The 15,333-nt window shown below is 36.7% G+C and overlaps 1 protein-coding gene across 1 annotated transcript; it reads left to right on the top strand.

The window, feature by feature from the left end:
* The first annotated feature begins 7,637 nt into the window (after positions 1-7,637).
* LOC128544377 (tigger transposable element-derived protein 1-like) lies at positions 7,638-9,857 on the top strand. Its single transcript, XM_053514426.1, has one exon. It carries the CDS (start codon positions 7,774-7,776, stop codon positions 9,520-9,522), a length of 1,749 nt encoding a protein of 582 aa, XP_053370401.1. The 5' UTR covers positions 7,638-7,773; the 3' UTR covers positions 9,523-9,857.
* Positions 9,858-15,333: the final 5,476 nt, after the last annotated feature.

Here is a 15,333-nt window from a genome sequence, read left to right as displayed (position 1 = left end):
AATACATAATATTGAGGCAAACAAACCTGCACCATAAATGAAATTACAATTTCTGAGTAAAAGTTGCTAAAGTTATGAGCAGTTATGTGGCAGATTATGCTACAGCATCTAGTGAGTTTTTTTTTTTTTTTTTTTTTGGACAAACTTGCTGCTGTTTCCCTTCAGGTGGGCGAGGCTATACGTGCCAGCCACAGAGCCAATATACACAGTTTATAGACAGTATGCAGAGGTCCTGGAAACGACTGTAATGCACCTACAGGCCACTAAAATACAAGCCTTAGAAAACACAAATTTACATGCAAACCTATACATTAATGGTCTCATTGTTTTAGTATAAAGACAAAAAAAGTGCTGATTGGATTAAGAACTTACCAATCAGCTGGAAGAATGAACCTAAAGAGAAAGGGACACAATGAACTTGTTTATTTGATTTAATTTATTACTCGCTTTTTGTTTGTTTGTTTGTTTGTTTGTTTTCTTACCAGAATTAAAGCCTAAATTACTAATAAATAAATACATGTAAAATTATTTGGCTGTGTTCAGATGCTTCACTAATTTATAAAACCTTGTGGGCATTACAAGAGAAAAAATGTTTTAAGCTAATTTAGTTAACACCTTAATACGGGTCATATTAATGACTTAACTTTGGTATAGACATGACTGGACTGAGAGGCGTGAACACGGTATAAATTTTTGGTTTTAGACAAAGGACATTATATCTAACGATGAATAACACCGGTGAGTTTTATGGATAAAAAAGAGACCACCTTAAAGGACTGGTCGATAAATTGTAACTTTTCCTAAACTTTAATAATTAAAATGCCAAAACAGGAAAATATTCATTATTTGTATTGCCTGATATAATTTTATCCTGCAATAGACGGACATTAATCCATGAGCCTTAGTTGTATAAAAAAAATAACTTATTTTTGTTCCTGTACAAAAAATAGTCTAAGAATCTGATAAAAGATATTATTTAATAAATATAATATTTTTAATGTAATACTCATTAATGTCAATACTTATTTCACACTTGTATGTAGCATTAAAAAAAGAGCACATACAATACACACAACTTTCTACAAATAAATATCAATGACCTTGTGTCTCCTTTGGTTTCAAGGAGAATATTTACATGTAGTAGAATATGCTCTGCTGTGAAAATTTAGATAAGATGTATAATTGAGAACAAAAAGAGTGGGCAGTCAGACAAAAATAGGTTTATTTAAAAACTATTGCATTCAGGTCAAGCATTAAAAGAAGCAAAGGCGAAATACTATGTCACATATGTCACAAGTTTAAATACCATTAACACCTCTGTCTGTCTGACTGTCTATCAGACAGACAGACTTTATTGATCCCGTGAGGGAAATTATTGTGTTGAAACAGTAGTGGGAAGGAAAAGGTGGTGGGGGGATAAGAATAAGACTGTGACTTATATAAATGAATACAGTATTGATGGTGATGTGGGTATTGATTTGAGGGTGTGAAGACTGGCCCTGTGTGAAACAGCCCAGAGAGTAAACTTCAGCATAATGGCATCAGAGATGTCTGGATAGGAATTAAGCAAATCACGGCTTCAACATCGTCAGAAGGGGGCAGCCTGGACAGAGCCAACGAGCTGAATTAGCATTTTAAGGTTTAGCACAGGAAACCGAATGGGCTGTTTCACACACCATCAAAACAACACCCACATCACCATCATCAGCAGTTGCTAATACAGCTCGTTGTCTCTGTCCAGGCGGCCCCCTTCTGATGATCTTTACTGTTGAAGCTGGTGATTTGCTCAGTTCCTATCCACACTTCTCTGAGGTTGTTGTGCTGAAGTTTACTCTTCAGCTTTGGTCGATTAGAGTCCTTGCACTCCCTCAGTTTCACCCTCAGTTCCCGCTGTATCCTTTTCAGTTTATCCGTCCTCAGACATGGTGGCTCTCTTTTTCTTGTAAATTTTTTTTTAATCACTGGTCATCCAATGCTTGTTGGAGGGACATTATTATTATTATTATTATTATTATTATTATTATTATTAATAATAATAATAATAATAATAATAATAATAATAATAATAATAATAACATTATTGGTGTTTTGATAGTTCGTATAGTAAGTAATAGATATGTGGTTTTGTTGATATCTTCCTCATGTGGTTCACACAGACTATTTGCTTAAAGCTGTCATGGCAGAAGTAGAAAAAGAATATAAGAATAAAATCACATGAGTTTAAATACAGTATTGCAAATTAGATAAAAACAAACTGGCATTTCAAAATAAGAAAAAATGAAGTGTGCAAATTGTCAGTGTATGTATATATGTGTGCGTAAAGTTCCGGTGAATATTAGGAGATGGATATATATTGCTAGTGTCATCTGTTACCTAAAGGTAAATCATTAAACAGTGCAGTGGTGAATAGTAGGAATGATTTCCTGAACCGTTTTTTGTGAGAGCGAAGCAGTCTGTTGGAGAATGAACTCCACTGTCTCTGCATGGGATCATGTCGTAGGTAAAACTTACTGTGTATTATATTTAATTCTATTTTTACTTATATTCATTGTTATTTTTATTTATGTTTTTATTTCTTTAATTTTTTTTTACTTGTCTAAATTAATCAAAGCAACTGTATAACCAGGACAAAGCAATTTTCCCCTGGGATTAATAAAGTTCTTTGAATCTTGAATCTTGAAACAATTTTCCATGATTGACAGAAGTTTGTTCAGTGATCTGTAATCCCTCACTGTCTCCAACCTGTTCAGGAAACAATAAAGACGCAAAGCTATCGCTCTCCCCCCACTCAGCAATTCTGATCACAATCTGGTCTCTGTAAGTTTCAGCAGTTCAAGTGTTATGGTTACAGCTTTGAGCATACAGATTGGACTAGGGTGTGAAAACTGGCTCTGTGTGAAAGAGCCCAGCTGGGGATCCTGTGCTAAATCTGTTAAAATGCTAAGTCAGCTCGCTGGTTCTGTCCATGCTGCCCCCCTCTTGATGGTGTCGTTATGCTGAAGTTTACTCTAAGGCTGTTTTAAACAGGCCCAGTCTTCACCCCTTAATCAACACCCGCATCACCATCATGAGCAACTGCTTAGTACCCATTCTCACAACCGCCCCAGCACTGAAACCAGCACACCACCCTCACTGTGATAGCTACTGTAGCGAAGTGTGAAGACAGCTGGTTAAACTTAACAAGGCTGCAGGCCCTGATGGTATTAACCCAGGATTCTATAATTTTGTGCTGCTCCGCTGTCTGGTATCCTGCAATACATCTTCAACCTGAGTCTCCTCCTTCGTAGCAGTACAAAGCTTTACTCTCAGCTTCATACCAGTAACTAGTTAAAACTAGTTAAAAACTAAGTTAAAAAGTGGCGGAAAGGTACTAAGGAGCTGCTGTAAAAGTCTGCTTCTCTCACAGCACCACGGAGCTAGGACGGCTTGTACCGTGGTGGCTGAATTAAGCAAGCCCTTACTATGTTCTTTATGTGCAAGAAAATATGAATAATTGTTCACCTTTTGTGAAGAATAATGGGCTAAAAATTATATCTCTCAAGGACAAAAAATGTACTCTTAGTCGCACACATACTCAGAAATAAGTTTTCAAAAAACGTTCCATGCAGAGCATCAGGTCAACTTAAGCTATAAAATATATAAAACTTTCACAGAAGAAAATAATTTTAACTCAGGAATCACACCTTTGCATAGAATTAAAACACATATTGAATAAATGCATAAGAGAAATATTAAGTAATATTAAAATTTGATAACTGTAATTGACTTCTTTGCAAACCTTACAAATTGCACATACTCAAGTGCAAATGCATTAAACTATGTTGGATTTTACATCCTTTTATGTTAAATACAAAAATCTTAGTTTCTAGAAAGTTTGTAAGATCACTCCTCTTTAGAGTAATGTGGAAAATCATTATTATATGTACTCTACCCAGGCAAAAAAACTCACCGGCTTAGATTTAACTCAGCAACCAAGTAAAAGCCTTCCATTGGATTGTTAGTACATATGTTTCAATTGACAAGAAGTCATTTAACCCTAACTGATGCATTGAGTAGCTTCTCATTTCCTAAACAACCATGTCAAAAAACATATCCTGTGGTCATATCCTGGTGAAGTTATGAATTGCATTCTCAAAATCACATTTGTAATCTAAAATCTGAAGACTTGAGTGCTTCCGAGTCCCATTTAGGTAGAAAAACGTTGTCTGCTGTCTTTGCATACTTTGCTCCACCTGTTTAGCACAAACCTGTGTGCTCCTGAGGACACCGAACCTGCTGAGGATCGACCCACAGAACTGCGAAATTCACTGCGAAATATTGCACGTAGCATTTTATTTGGAACTACATACTTTATTTCATTAAAGAAGTGATGTTGAGATGTTGGCATGCTTCCTGTTTCTTCTTTTTGTGTGCCAGACCCATTACACAAGATATACAAATAATTAAAAAGGAGATTTTTTTTTTTTAGTAGTAATAGTGCACAGAAGCACCAACCCCCCTCCCTGTCTACCTGTCTAATGGAGCAACAGCACCTCAATTTGTGTAGAGCTCATTGCTACCCAATTCACGACTGCAGGTTTCCTGAGTCCTGTGGCAGTAAAAACAACCTCAGATTATCACCCCTTCCACCGCCATGCTCCATAGCTAGTATAACATGTTTTTAATTGTACACTGTATTTTGATTTCACTGAATATGGTGCTGTGCATGATGACTAACCTCTCCACCTTGGTGTCATCAATGCAAGATGATATTGCACCAGACGTTTGTGGTTCGAATGCAGTTTTGCCACCCTATAAAAACTTAAGTCTATTTTTAATTATTCTGTATTAAAAAGAAACATTCATATAAACCATACACTAAACAATCTGATCTTGGAGTCAGTTTACTGGAATTCACACACCTGGGAAGAAGGCCCTTCATTTTTAAACAACCATTCCCTCTTTAAAATATTTAATTTTAAAATTATGTTTCTAAAAAGATAATCAAATTTCTAGATGATAGATTTTGTGCAGTAACACCTGACTGCTAATTACTCAACAATGGTTTTGTCAGTAATAAGGGTAGACATACCTGATTTCTGAATGTGTGCCCTACAATGGATTGGCTGAGTGGTGCGTGAAAGTAAAAGGATTTCTAAATGTTGATTTATTTATTTGTGGGTGTCTGTGAATTGACATTTGATGTGTTGTTGTTATAAAAAAAATTAGGCCCTGATAAACAAAAATAATAAATTTGACAAAATGTATATTCTTTTTCCCATGACTGTAACAGTACAGCAGTGTAGATAAAAATGGAGTAGATGAAATAGCCCTTGTTAATGAGTGTCTGTGAAATGGTCTTGTAAAATCTGAGCACTGAATATTTCATCTGTGTGTGAGGTGAGCTGCCCCTTTGCTCCCCTGCAGGAAAGAGCTTGTACATTTTGTACATTTACATTTAGGCATTTGGCAGACGCTCTTATCCAGAGCGACTTACATTTTTATCTCATTACACATCTGAGCGGTTGAGGGTTAAGGGCCTTGCTCAAGGGCCCAACAGTGGCAACTTGGTGGCTGTGGGGTTTTGAACCTGGGATCTTCCGAACCGTAGTCCAATGCCTTAACCACTGAGCTACCCCTGCCCGTAAGGGCTTGTAAATCAAATAATGTAAAAGTAAAATTCTGAGAAGCTACTCACTTATCATCTATACCGCTTTATCATGTATACAGGGTCGTAGGGGGCCAGGAGCTTATCCCAGGAGACTTGGGCCACAAGGCGGGGTACACCCACATTCACACACTACGGGGCAATTTGTGGCCAGTTAGCCTAATCTGCATATCTTTGGACTGTGAGAGTAAAACCCATTAAGCACAGGTAGAACATGAAAACTCCATACACACAGACCTGAGGCGTGAATCCAGCCCAGATCCTAAAGGTGCAAAGCGACAGTGCTAATCACTAAGCCACTGTGCCACCCTTTAAAGCTACTTTAGGACAATAACTATTATTAAAGAAACACGGTAAATTAGTGTAATAAAAGCTGTTTAAATTGTCCTGAGTCACACTATATTGGGTTTAGTGTTTACAACTTCTTCTTTATGAAATCACACAGTGTCAAAATCTTAAACTTTTGAATCTATTATTTAGTATTGAACATTAGCCGCACTATCAGAGACAGATTCATTATCATTTTGAGCCTGGGACCCTCTCAAATACTTTCTTTAAATATCATCTCAAAAATTATGATCTAGATACAAGTCGTTTTTTGATTCACCTTTTTCTACATAATCATATGTAAAATGGTTTTATTTATAGAAAACAATGAATCACTGACTTCAGCTACATTTTCACAAGCTGGGTCACAATTTATGTTATCACTTGGTTCCTTGACTTCCTCATCTACACTGTTAAAAAAAAGCCACCTCAACGTAAAAGAGTTTAGTAACAAGTTGCACTGCTTTTTTAAGTTTACTTAATATTTTGAGAAATTTGCTGACCAAACAAAATATTTCAAAAGGGTTTGATATTTTCCAAGGTTTTACTTTGTCATTCTAAGGAGTGACTAAACTTCTGGAGGTGATGTTGTAAATCAACCATGCATCTGCTTCACTGGGTTTTCATACAAATAAGTTAACAAATATAACATTCATAGATACGCATTATTGACTCTGAAGCCAAACTAACACTGACATTTTTATACCCCTTAACTTAACAAAGTTCTACATTTTGAGATGTCTTTGCATTACTTGGGCTATACAATTGATTACATTTACTTGAAGTTGTATTATGAAGAACAAAAAGAAAGAAAAAAAAAAACTTTTTACTCATTGCATTTTTTTCCCACCCCTAAAATACTTGTTGCAATTCTCATATTGTCTTCTCTCATATCTAGGCAATGATTGTATGCGTTATATCACTGCCATTTGTCATTTTAGGATAGGTGCTTCCCACCTGGATGAAGTTTTTTCCCCCTGTTGAGGCTCATAAATATGTGTAGCCAATAACTGCCAAAATTAAACCAAATTATAATGGGATACCATTCAAGCTCGAACATTAAAAGGAACTTAACATATAGTTAGAAAAGTACTATGTTTTATGAAAAGATTTTTAGTACAAGCGATTTTAAAACTTCATCTAATAGTTCAGCATTAGAATGGATGAAGCAGGTGTGGCAAGAAATAAGAATTAGGGTCACCAGCATTTCATCAGGCAGAAGGAATAAAATGAATGCTTTTAGTGTGATACATGTGAGAGGGTTTATGTTCAGGGTTTAGGTAGGTGCTTCCAATCATATCATATCATATCCCTACAAACAGTTTAGCAGCAAACAGGCCATCCTCAACACTACCAACCAATGCCATGCAGCATCCAGTAGATGGCGCCAGTAGAGCGGAGTATGGATATTAATATAACAACATTTATTTTATAATAAAAAATAATAGACCGCTTTATTTTAGAATAAAAATAATAGACCCCGCATTTGCAACTGCCTAGCTTGTTTATAATGCATTTTAACTTGATAAACGAGCGAGGTCTGAAAATACGATTACTACGTGCTGTGTAGACGTTGTCTGTCGAACGTCACGTGATCACAGCTGAGCCAATGATTCTCCTCACGCTCTCGCTGCGGGATTGTGGGTAATCGTCTCATATACTGGGTTTCTGAGGGCGAGCGCGTATTGTTTACTATAGGTTTGTGATCACATGTGCGCTGAAAGCCTTTTTTTTTTTTTTTACTTTGTGTTTAAGTGTAGTGACACTTTTTTTTTTTTTTAAATACCTGTATTGTACCAATGGCCCCAGTGAAGGAAGATGAAAAGAAAGCGCGTAAGAAGAAAGAGATGATAACGTTGGAGCTTAAGAAGGAAATCATCAAGAAGCACGACCGAGGTATGCGAGTGGCTGATCTCTCAAGATTTTATAAAAGGTCTTCATCGACGATTTGCGCAATATTAAAGAGAAAAAAGGAAATAATTCGTTTACATGCAGCAAAAGGAGTCACGAGAGTATCAAAGCAACGGCCACCTGTTCTGGAAGATGTAGAAAAGTTGCTTCTCGTGTGGATAAACGAGAAGCAACTAGCAGGAGATAATGTTACTGAGAACTTAATCTGCGAGAAGGCAAAGGCCTTGTACGCCGACCTTCTGAGTAAACAGCCGTGCACGTCGACAGAAAACGAACAAGACTTCAAGGCGAGCAGAGGATGGTTTGATAACTTCAAAAAGAGAAGTGGCATCCATTGTTTGAAAAACAGAGAGGCAGCGAGTTTAGACTCTGAGGCAGCTGATGTGTTTGCCGCCGAGTTCCAGAAGCTTGTGGTTTCTGAGTGTTACCTGCCACAGCAAGTTTTTAATTGTGATGAAACCGAGCTTTTTTGGAAAAAGATGCCAAAGAATACCTATCTTACAGCAGAAGAGAATGCAAGGCCTGGTCACAGGCCCATGAAAGACCGTCTCACCCTCTTATTGTGTGCTAATGCAAGCGGGGATTTCAAAGTCAAGCCCCTGCTTGTGTATCATTCAGAGAATCCACGAGCCTTCAAGAAATGCAAGGTGCAGAAGAGCCAGTTAAACGTTATGTGGAGGTCCAACAGCAGGGCTTGGGTCACTCGTGTCTTGTTCGTTGAGTGGATCAATGAGGTCTTCGGTCCTTCAGTGAAGAGCTACCTTTCGGAGAAGGATCTGCCACTTAAAGTCCTCCTGGTTATGGATAATGCTCCTGCTCATCCTCCAGGCCTTGAGGACGACTTCCTGGAGGAATTTAAATTCATTAAGATCAAGTTCCTTACTCCCAACACCACTTCACTACTCCAACCCATGAATCAGCAGATCATTTTGAACTTTAAAAAACTTTACATCAAAGCACTATTTCAGAAATGTTTCGAAGTGACTGAAAAAGCAAACCATACCCTTCGAGAGTTTTGGAAAGGTCAGTTCCACATTGTGAAATGTCTAGAGACTATTGATAAAGCCTGGAAAGAAGTCACCAAGAGAACCCTCAGTTCTGCTTGGCGAAAACTGTGGCCTGATTGTGTTCTTGAACATGAAACTGAGTGTTCGGATAATGAACAGAAGCCGGTAGTTGAGATTGAAAATGAAATTGTGTCCTTGGGGAAGAAAATGGGACTGGAGGTGAACGAGGACGACATTCAAGAGTTGTTGGAGGAACATGGCCATGAGCTGACCACCGACGAACTGATGGATCTACATTGCGAGAACCAGCTTTTGGAGGAGATCTCGTCTGAGGAGGAGGAGAAAGAAACAGAGGAATCCTTCACTTCAAATGAGGTTACGGAGATGTGTCAAATATGGGAGATGGTGCAAAAATTTGTAGAAAAGCACCATCCTAATAAGGCTGTTGTTAAGCAAGCAATGAATCTGTGTAATGACAATGCAATGTCACATTTCCAAAAAATTCTCAAAAGAAAGCAAAATCAAGCATCACCAGATTTGTTCATTGTTAAAGTTGAAGTAAAAGAAGAAGATTCCAGTGAGCCAGTTGATGATCACGTTAGTAATAGTGAAAGTCACCCTACACAATAACCCTCCCTTCTGCATGTTTATTATTATTGGTATTTGTTTTTGCCATGATTTGTCAAATAAATGATGGCAAGGTTAAAAAAATGTTTTTTTTTTCTAAAAAACAGAAAAGCACTAACTTTTACTCTTGACGTATAGATAATCACTTGTATAGATAATCAGCTTTATGATATAATGCGCATTTTAACCTGTTTTTCAATTCAACACAATTGCAAAATTGTTACCCGAGTTACTGTAGACTTTGTCAGCTTAAATGAGTCTAGCCAGTTATTGATTTCTCTTAATCAACAAGACCTAAATGTTCACAGACCCTCCCAATTTTTTTTAAATACCGATTTTTTTTTTTTTTTTTTTTTTTTTTTAGCAAACTGTATGAACTGTTGTGCATGAAAATCGAAATACTTAAACCAGCCTTTCTGGCCCCAATAATCACCTTTTTCCTCATTCTGATGGCTGATGTGTGGTCAATAAAGTTATTGATGGTTTTCAACCTTCTCCTAAATCTTTGCCAGCATGCACTAATGTACATAGAAGAACAAATTTATGCTATTATTTCATAAACCAATCCAGCTACATTAATTTGAATGCAGTAAAATAAAATGTATTGCCCATTTATCCTTATTAAACTTTTAAATGCTTTGGTTAAATTAGCCAGTCTTTTCTTATTAAATAAGTTATACTGACAGAATAAACAGAGTACTGTTCTATAGTGATGGACAAATGAAGCCTTAATTAGGTTTTGAGGCTTCTCAGTCAATAATTTTACTAAAAGGGTTATTTCATGAAGCTTCATTTAAGGGCTTATTGTGCTGTCATCTAGTGGACAAATTTTGTGAAACAACTAGTACTAAGTATTGCTAGCTAGGAAAAAGACTGAAATTGCACATTAAGTTTCTACTGAATGTGTATTGAGTTCACCCTTGTAAATCCAAAAACTATCAAACAAAGTTGGGGAACATCTTTATTTTGAATTTGCAGGTAACATGGCTGAGAAAAATAGCATGGGGCGCAGCAGAGACACAGACAGCTATCAACTAAATATACAACTATCTGTCACAAAGTGTTCATTTTGTATCCTCTACTGACTAAAAACTTAGAACTTAAGCATAAGTTCTAGGTTTTTATTTATTTTTTGTTTTACACACAGTTAAAGTCTTCCAATCAAATGTATTTTTGTTGAAAATTCAGTTCAGTTGAAATAAAAGCTATAGAATAATGCTAGAAGTGGTTCTGCTGATAGACATAGGTTACTTTTAAATTTTTTATAGGTTACTTTTTATGTTTCATTTTCTGTTTTAGTTAGAAATCAGGGTGAAAAAAGTGGAAGGGGATTATGCAGAAATAAAGAACAGACAGAAGATGTAACAGGAGGCTTGATTGCCAAATGAGACTGTAACAAATTCAGGTTTACTACTGCTGATTTTGCTACTAATCCATTCTTGGTACTGAGACACTCTGGTGTACACCCCAGGGTAATCTTGCAAGCCATTGCCAAAGCTCACGATTCCAGCCTGTACCCAGGTTTCATTTCGCTTGAACACCAGGAGACCTCCAGAATCACCCTGTACAGTAGAATAAGGTATTAGCTGTGTTCTACCACATGGCACTGTATATTGTGAGCCAGTTATTATGGCAGGTTTTAGATATCTTATCAGGCATGCGTCCTTTCCCTCTTCGCCAGCGCAAACCATATTATCTGTGATAGAACGGAGGCTATAGACAGTATTACATGTACTCTTACTGACAATCTTCACCTGCACCTCCTGCAGGGTTTTAGGGGGTTGCAGATCCTCTGTGGAGGCACATGATGAACCTTTATGAACATACTTTTTGATGTTAAAGAATACAGCTGCACATGCCACCTAATGAGATTGGTAGATCCTCTTTGATAACTGTTTTTCTCAGCTTTCCATATTACATAATTAATTTAACTAGTCAGCATTTTAGACATTCGAGTTGTGTTATTTCCACGAGCTTGTCTATAAGGTTATGTTGATGTGCAATGGCCCAGAAGGGCAAAGCATTTGTGAGTGTGCTTTCTTCTGTGTTCAGTGCGGATGAGACTGGTTCTGGAGTGGCCTACTGGTTTAGAAGTCTGTTAGACTGATAGAAGCCCTATAAAGGGACATAATAAAGACATTTTCAAGAGTTCCTGAATGATATGAACCCCACAATTTTATAAATGTAACATTTTGTTAAAAAAAAACTTTGAATTAACTATAATTTATGAATAATATTATAAATATTTTTTCTTATTTTTATTGGCAAAAACTTTAGGTAAACTTGTCCCGCCCTGGCTGTGCAATGGTAAAGTAAAACTAGGTGCTAAATAAAATTGAGCTAAAAAAAAGAGTAGAAAAAAGTTTCTCACTAAGTTTTTCTCTTTTTTATTTACATGAGTGTTTGTTCATACTCTCTATCTCCATAGCATACAAATGAATAAATTAATTAAAATTACATAACTAATGTTAATGTTGGTAAAGTTTAAAAGTCTAGCAAATGATTCTATAAAAAAATGTAGTTTAAAACTAAAAGAAGTTAACAGTTTGCAGTTTTTTAAACCAAATTTACCTTGATTCACTATTTACAGCAGTTCTCACTGTTTGTTACATAACATTTTTAATTTAAAGCATCCAGCCTACAAAATAGTAGTAAGTTAATAGATAATTATAAATATTATAAAACCTTTCAGTGTGTCATATGGGGTCAGACTTAGCTTTTGTGTGGCATATTCACCTGCAAAACCGATTCTACAGTACCAAATCCTGTGACCCAGAATGTATCCATACATTATAATAGAATAATACATTATACATTACAATAGAATCCATACCTTAACTGCCTTAGATGTTTCGCCCGCTATGCGGAAGGCCCGGGTTCAATTTCCAGCTAGTGCTCAATCCCCCCAGCCACTGGATGCAGTGCCGGTCCCAAGCCCGGATAAAATGGGAGGGTTGCGTCAGGAAAGGCATCCGGCGTAAAAGCTGTGCCAAAAGTTGTAGTGCGGACAGGGTATTCCACTGTGGCGACCCCTTGCCGGGAGCAGCCGAAAGAACAACAACAACAACATATATATATACCTTCTGAAACAGTGAGCAGCTGATAAGACCCAGTTATTACTAATCTGGGTGCCACACGCTGATAGAAAAATGTTTGGTCACACATGTACATATTGTTGTTCCTATGGAAAAGTACAACATCCACAGTTTACATTACACTGAACACACCAGACCTATCAGAACACCATTAGTGTAAATTACACAGTAGGCACCATATATTTATGCATTACTATATATTGTTTATCCATCTCTAGTTATCCCCTTTATTTTATTATCCAGGCAGTATTTTTTTTAATGTTTTTTTAAGGTACTACCCAATATGCAATTATTGTTTACATGGTATATTAGTAATAATAAATCAAATGATTTACTGAACCCCAGGTTTGGTCTTCAGCTGCATTTTTATAAAGACAAAAAAAGTGCTGTTTGGATTAAAAACTTACCAGGCAGCTGGGAGAGTGAACCTAAAGAACAGAGAGAGAGACACAATGCATTTGCTTTAATATATTTATCACTAGGTTTTGCATATTATAATTACATATTAATTATAATAGGCATAAATATAAAAAAACTTGTATTAAGCAGTTTACTAATTAAGCAGGTTTGAGGTTTAAAAATATGACTACAACTTTAAGCATAGCATGTTAAAAATTTTTATAATATGATTACCAGAGGTAGCACAAGTACACAAACTCAATACTCAAGTAAATGTACTAGTACTTGCTTAAAAACAAACTCCAAAGTGCCTTTTTTTAAACTCGAGTAGAAGTACATGCTTTAATTTTTTTGCATTTGAATAGCTCTAAGATTTTGAAGTACAAACGTACAAATACTCCACAAAGGAACTGATATTTCTGGATATAGACAGTATTTTAAAGTATTTTAAACTCAACTGAAGTTGATGCTGCTGGTAACATGTATGTGCAAATCTAGTAGAGATTAGTTCTCCGCAAAAATCTAAAATGTTTTTTTTTAACCAGAATAAAAGCATGAACTAATAATAATTTAATACATTACATTTTAATTGGATATGTTCAGATGCTTTACAAGTTCGTCTTGTGGGCATTATAAGACAAATGTTTTAAGCCAATTTAGTTAACATTTAAATAATAATTAATTAATAACACTGTTCGGTGTTGACATGGATGGACTGAGAGGAGAGAACACTGCGGAGTTTAGGTTTAGACAAATTACATTCTATTTAGAATGTTGAATTTAGCTCTGGTGAGTTTTATGGATAAAGAAGAGGCCACCTTAAAGCACTGCAAATAGTGAATACGATAATGATAAGATATACCTTTATTCATCCCACAGTGGGAAAACTTCTTAGTTACAGCAGCGTAGAAAAATGTGCAAATAGAAATTTTGGACAGTACAGTGTATAAATACAAAAGAAAACAGTAGTTACACTTTCAAAAGAATTGCTCTAGGATAATATTGCACAGTTTAAAATGGTATTATTTCACAGTTGCTATTGCACAAAAAAAGAAAATACAGTGGCTTGCAAAAGTATTTGGCCCCCCTGAACTTTTCCACATTTTATTGGAATTCCACGTGAAAGACCAATACAAAGTGGTGTACACGTGAGAAGTGGACCGAAAATCATACATGATTCCAAACATTTTTTACAAATAAATAACTGAAAAGTGTGGTGTGCATAATTATTTAGCCCCCTGAGTCAATACTTTGTAGAAGCACCTTTTGCTGCAATTACAGCTGTCAGTTTTTTAGGGTATGTCTCTACCAGCTTTGCACATCTAGACTGAAATCCTTGCCCATTCTCCTTTGCAAAACAGCTCCAGCTCAGTCAGATTAGATGGACAGCGTTTGTGAACATCAGTTTTCAGATCTTGCCACAGATTCTCAATTGGATTTAGATCTGGACTTTGACTTGGCCATTCTAACACATGGATATATTTTGTTTTAAACCATTCCATTGTTGCCCTGGCTTTATGTTTAGGGTTGTTGTCCTGCTGGAAGGTGAACCTCCGCCCCAGTCTCAAGTCTTTTGCAGACTCCAAGAGGTTTTCTTCCAAGATTGCCCTGTATTTGGCTCCATCCATCTTCCCATCAACTCTGACCAGCTTCCCTGTCCCTGTTGAAGAGAAGCACCTCCAGAGCACCACCATATTTGACAGAGGGGATGGTGTGTTCAGAGTGATGTGCAGTGTTAGTTTTCCGCCACACATAGCGTTTTGCACTTTGGCCAAAAAGTTCCATTTTGGTCTCATCTGACCAGAGCACCTTCTTCCACATGTTTGCTGTGTCCCCCACATGGCTTGTGGCAAACTGCAAATGGGACTTTCTGGGTTTTCTGTTAACAATGGCTTTCTTCTTGCCACTCTTCCATAAAGGCCAACTTTGTACAGTGCACGACTAATAGTTGTTCTATTGTTCTCCTTATTTGGCCTGTGACTTTAGGTGGACGGCCTTGTCTTGGTAGGTTTACAGTTGTGCCATACTCCTTCCATTTCTGAATGATTGCTTGAACAGTGCTCCGTGGGATGTTCAAGGCTTTGGAAATCTTTTTGCAGCCTAAGCCTGCTTTAAATTTCTCAATAACTTTATCCCTGACCTGTCTGGTGTGTTCTTTGGACTTCATGGTGTTGTTGCTCCCAATATTCTCTTAAAGAACCTCTGAAGCCATCACAGAGCAGCTGTATTTGTACTGACAGGTGCACTCTATTTAGTCAGCACTCATCAGGCAATGTCTATGGGCAACTGACTGCACTCAGACCAAAGGGGGCTGAATATT

This window comes from Clarias gariepinus, chromosome 16, assembly GCF_024256425.1.
Source record: "Clarias gariepinus isolate MV-2021 ecotype Netherlands chromosome 16, CGAR_prim_01v2, whole genome shotgun sequence".
Taxonomy (NCBI): Eukaryota; Metazoa; Chordata; class Actinopteri; order Siluriformes; family Clariidae; genus Clarias; species Clarias gariepinus.
Note: the sequence above shows the minus strand (reverse complement) of the source record. Positions and strands in the feature narration are given on the sequence as shown.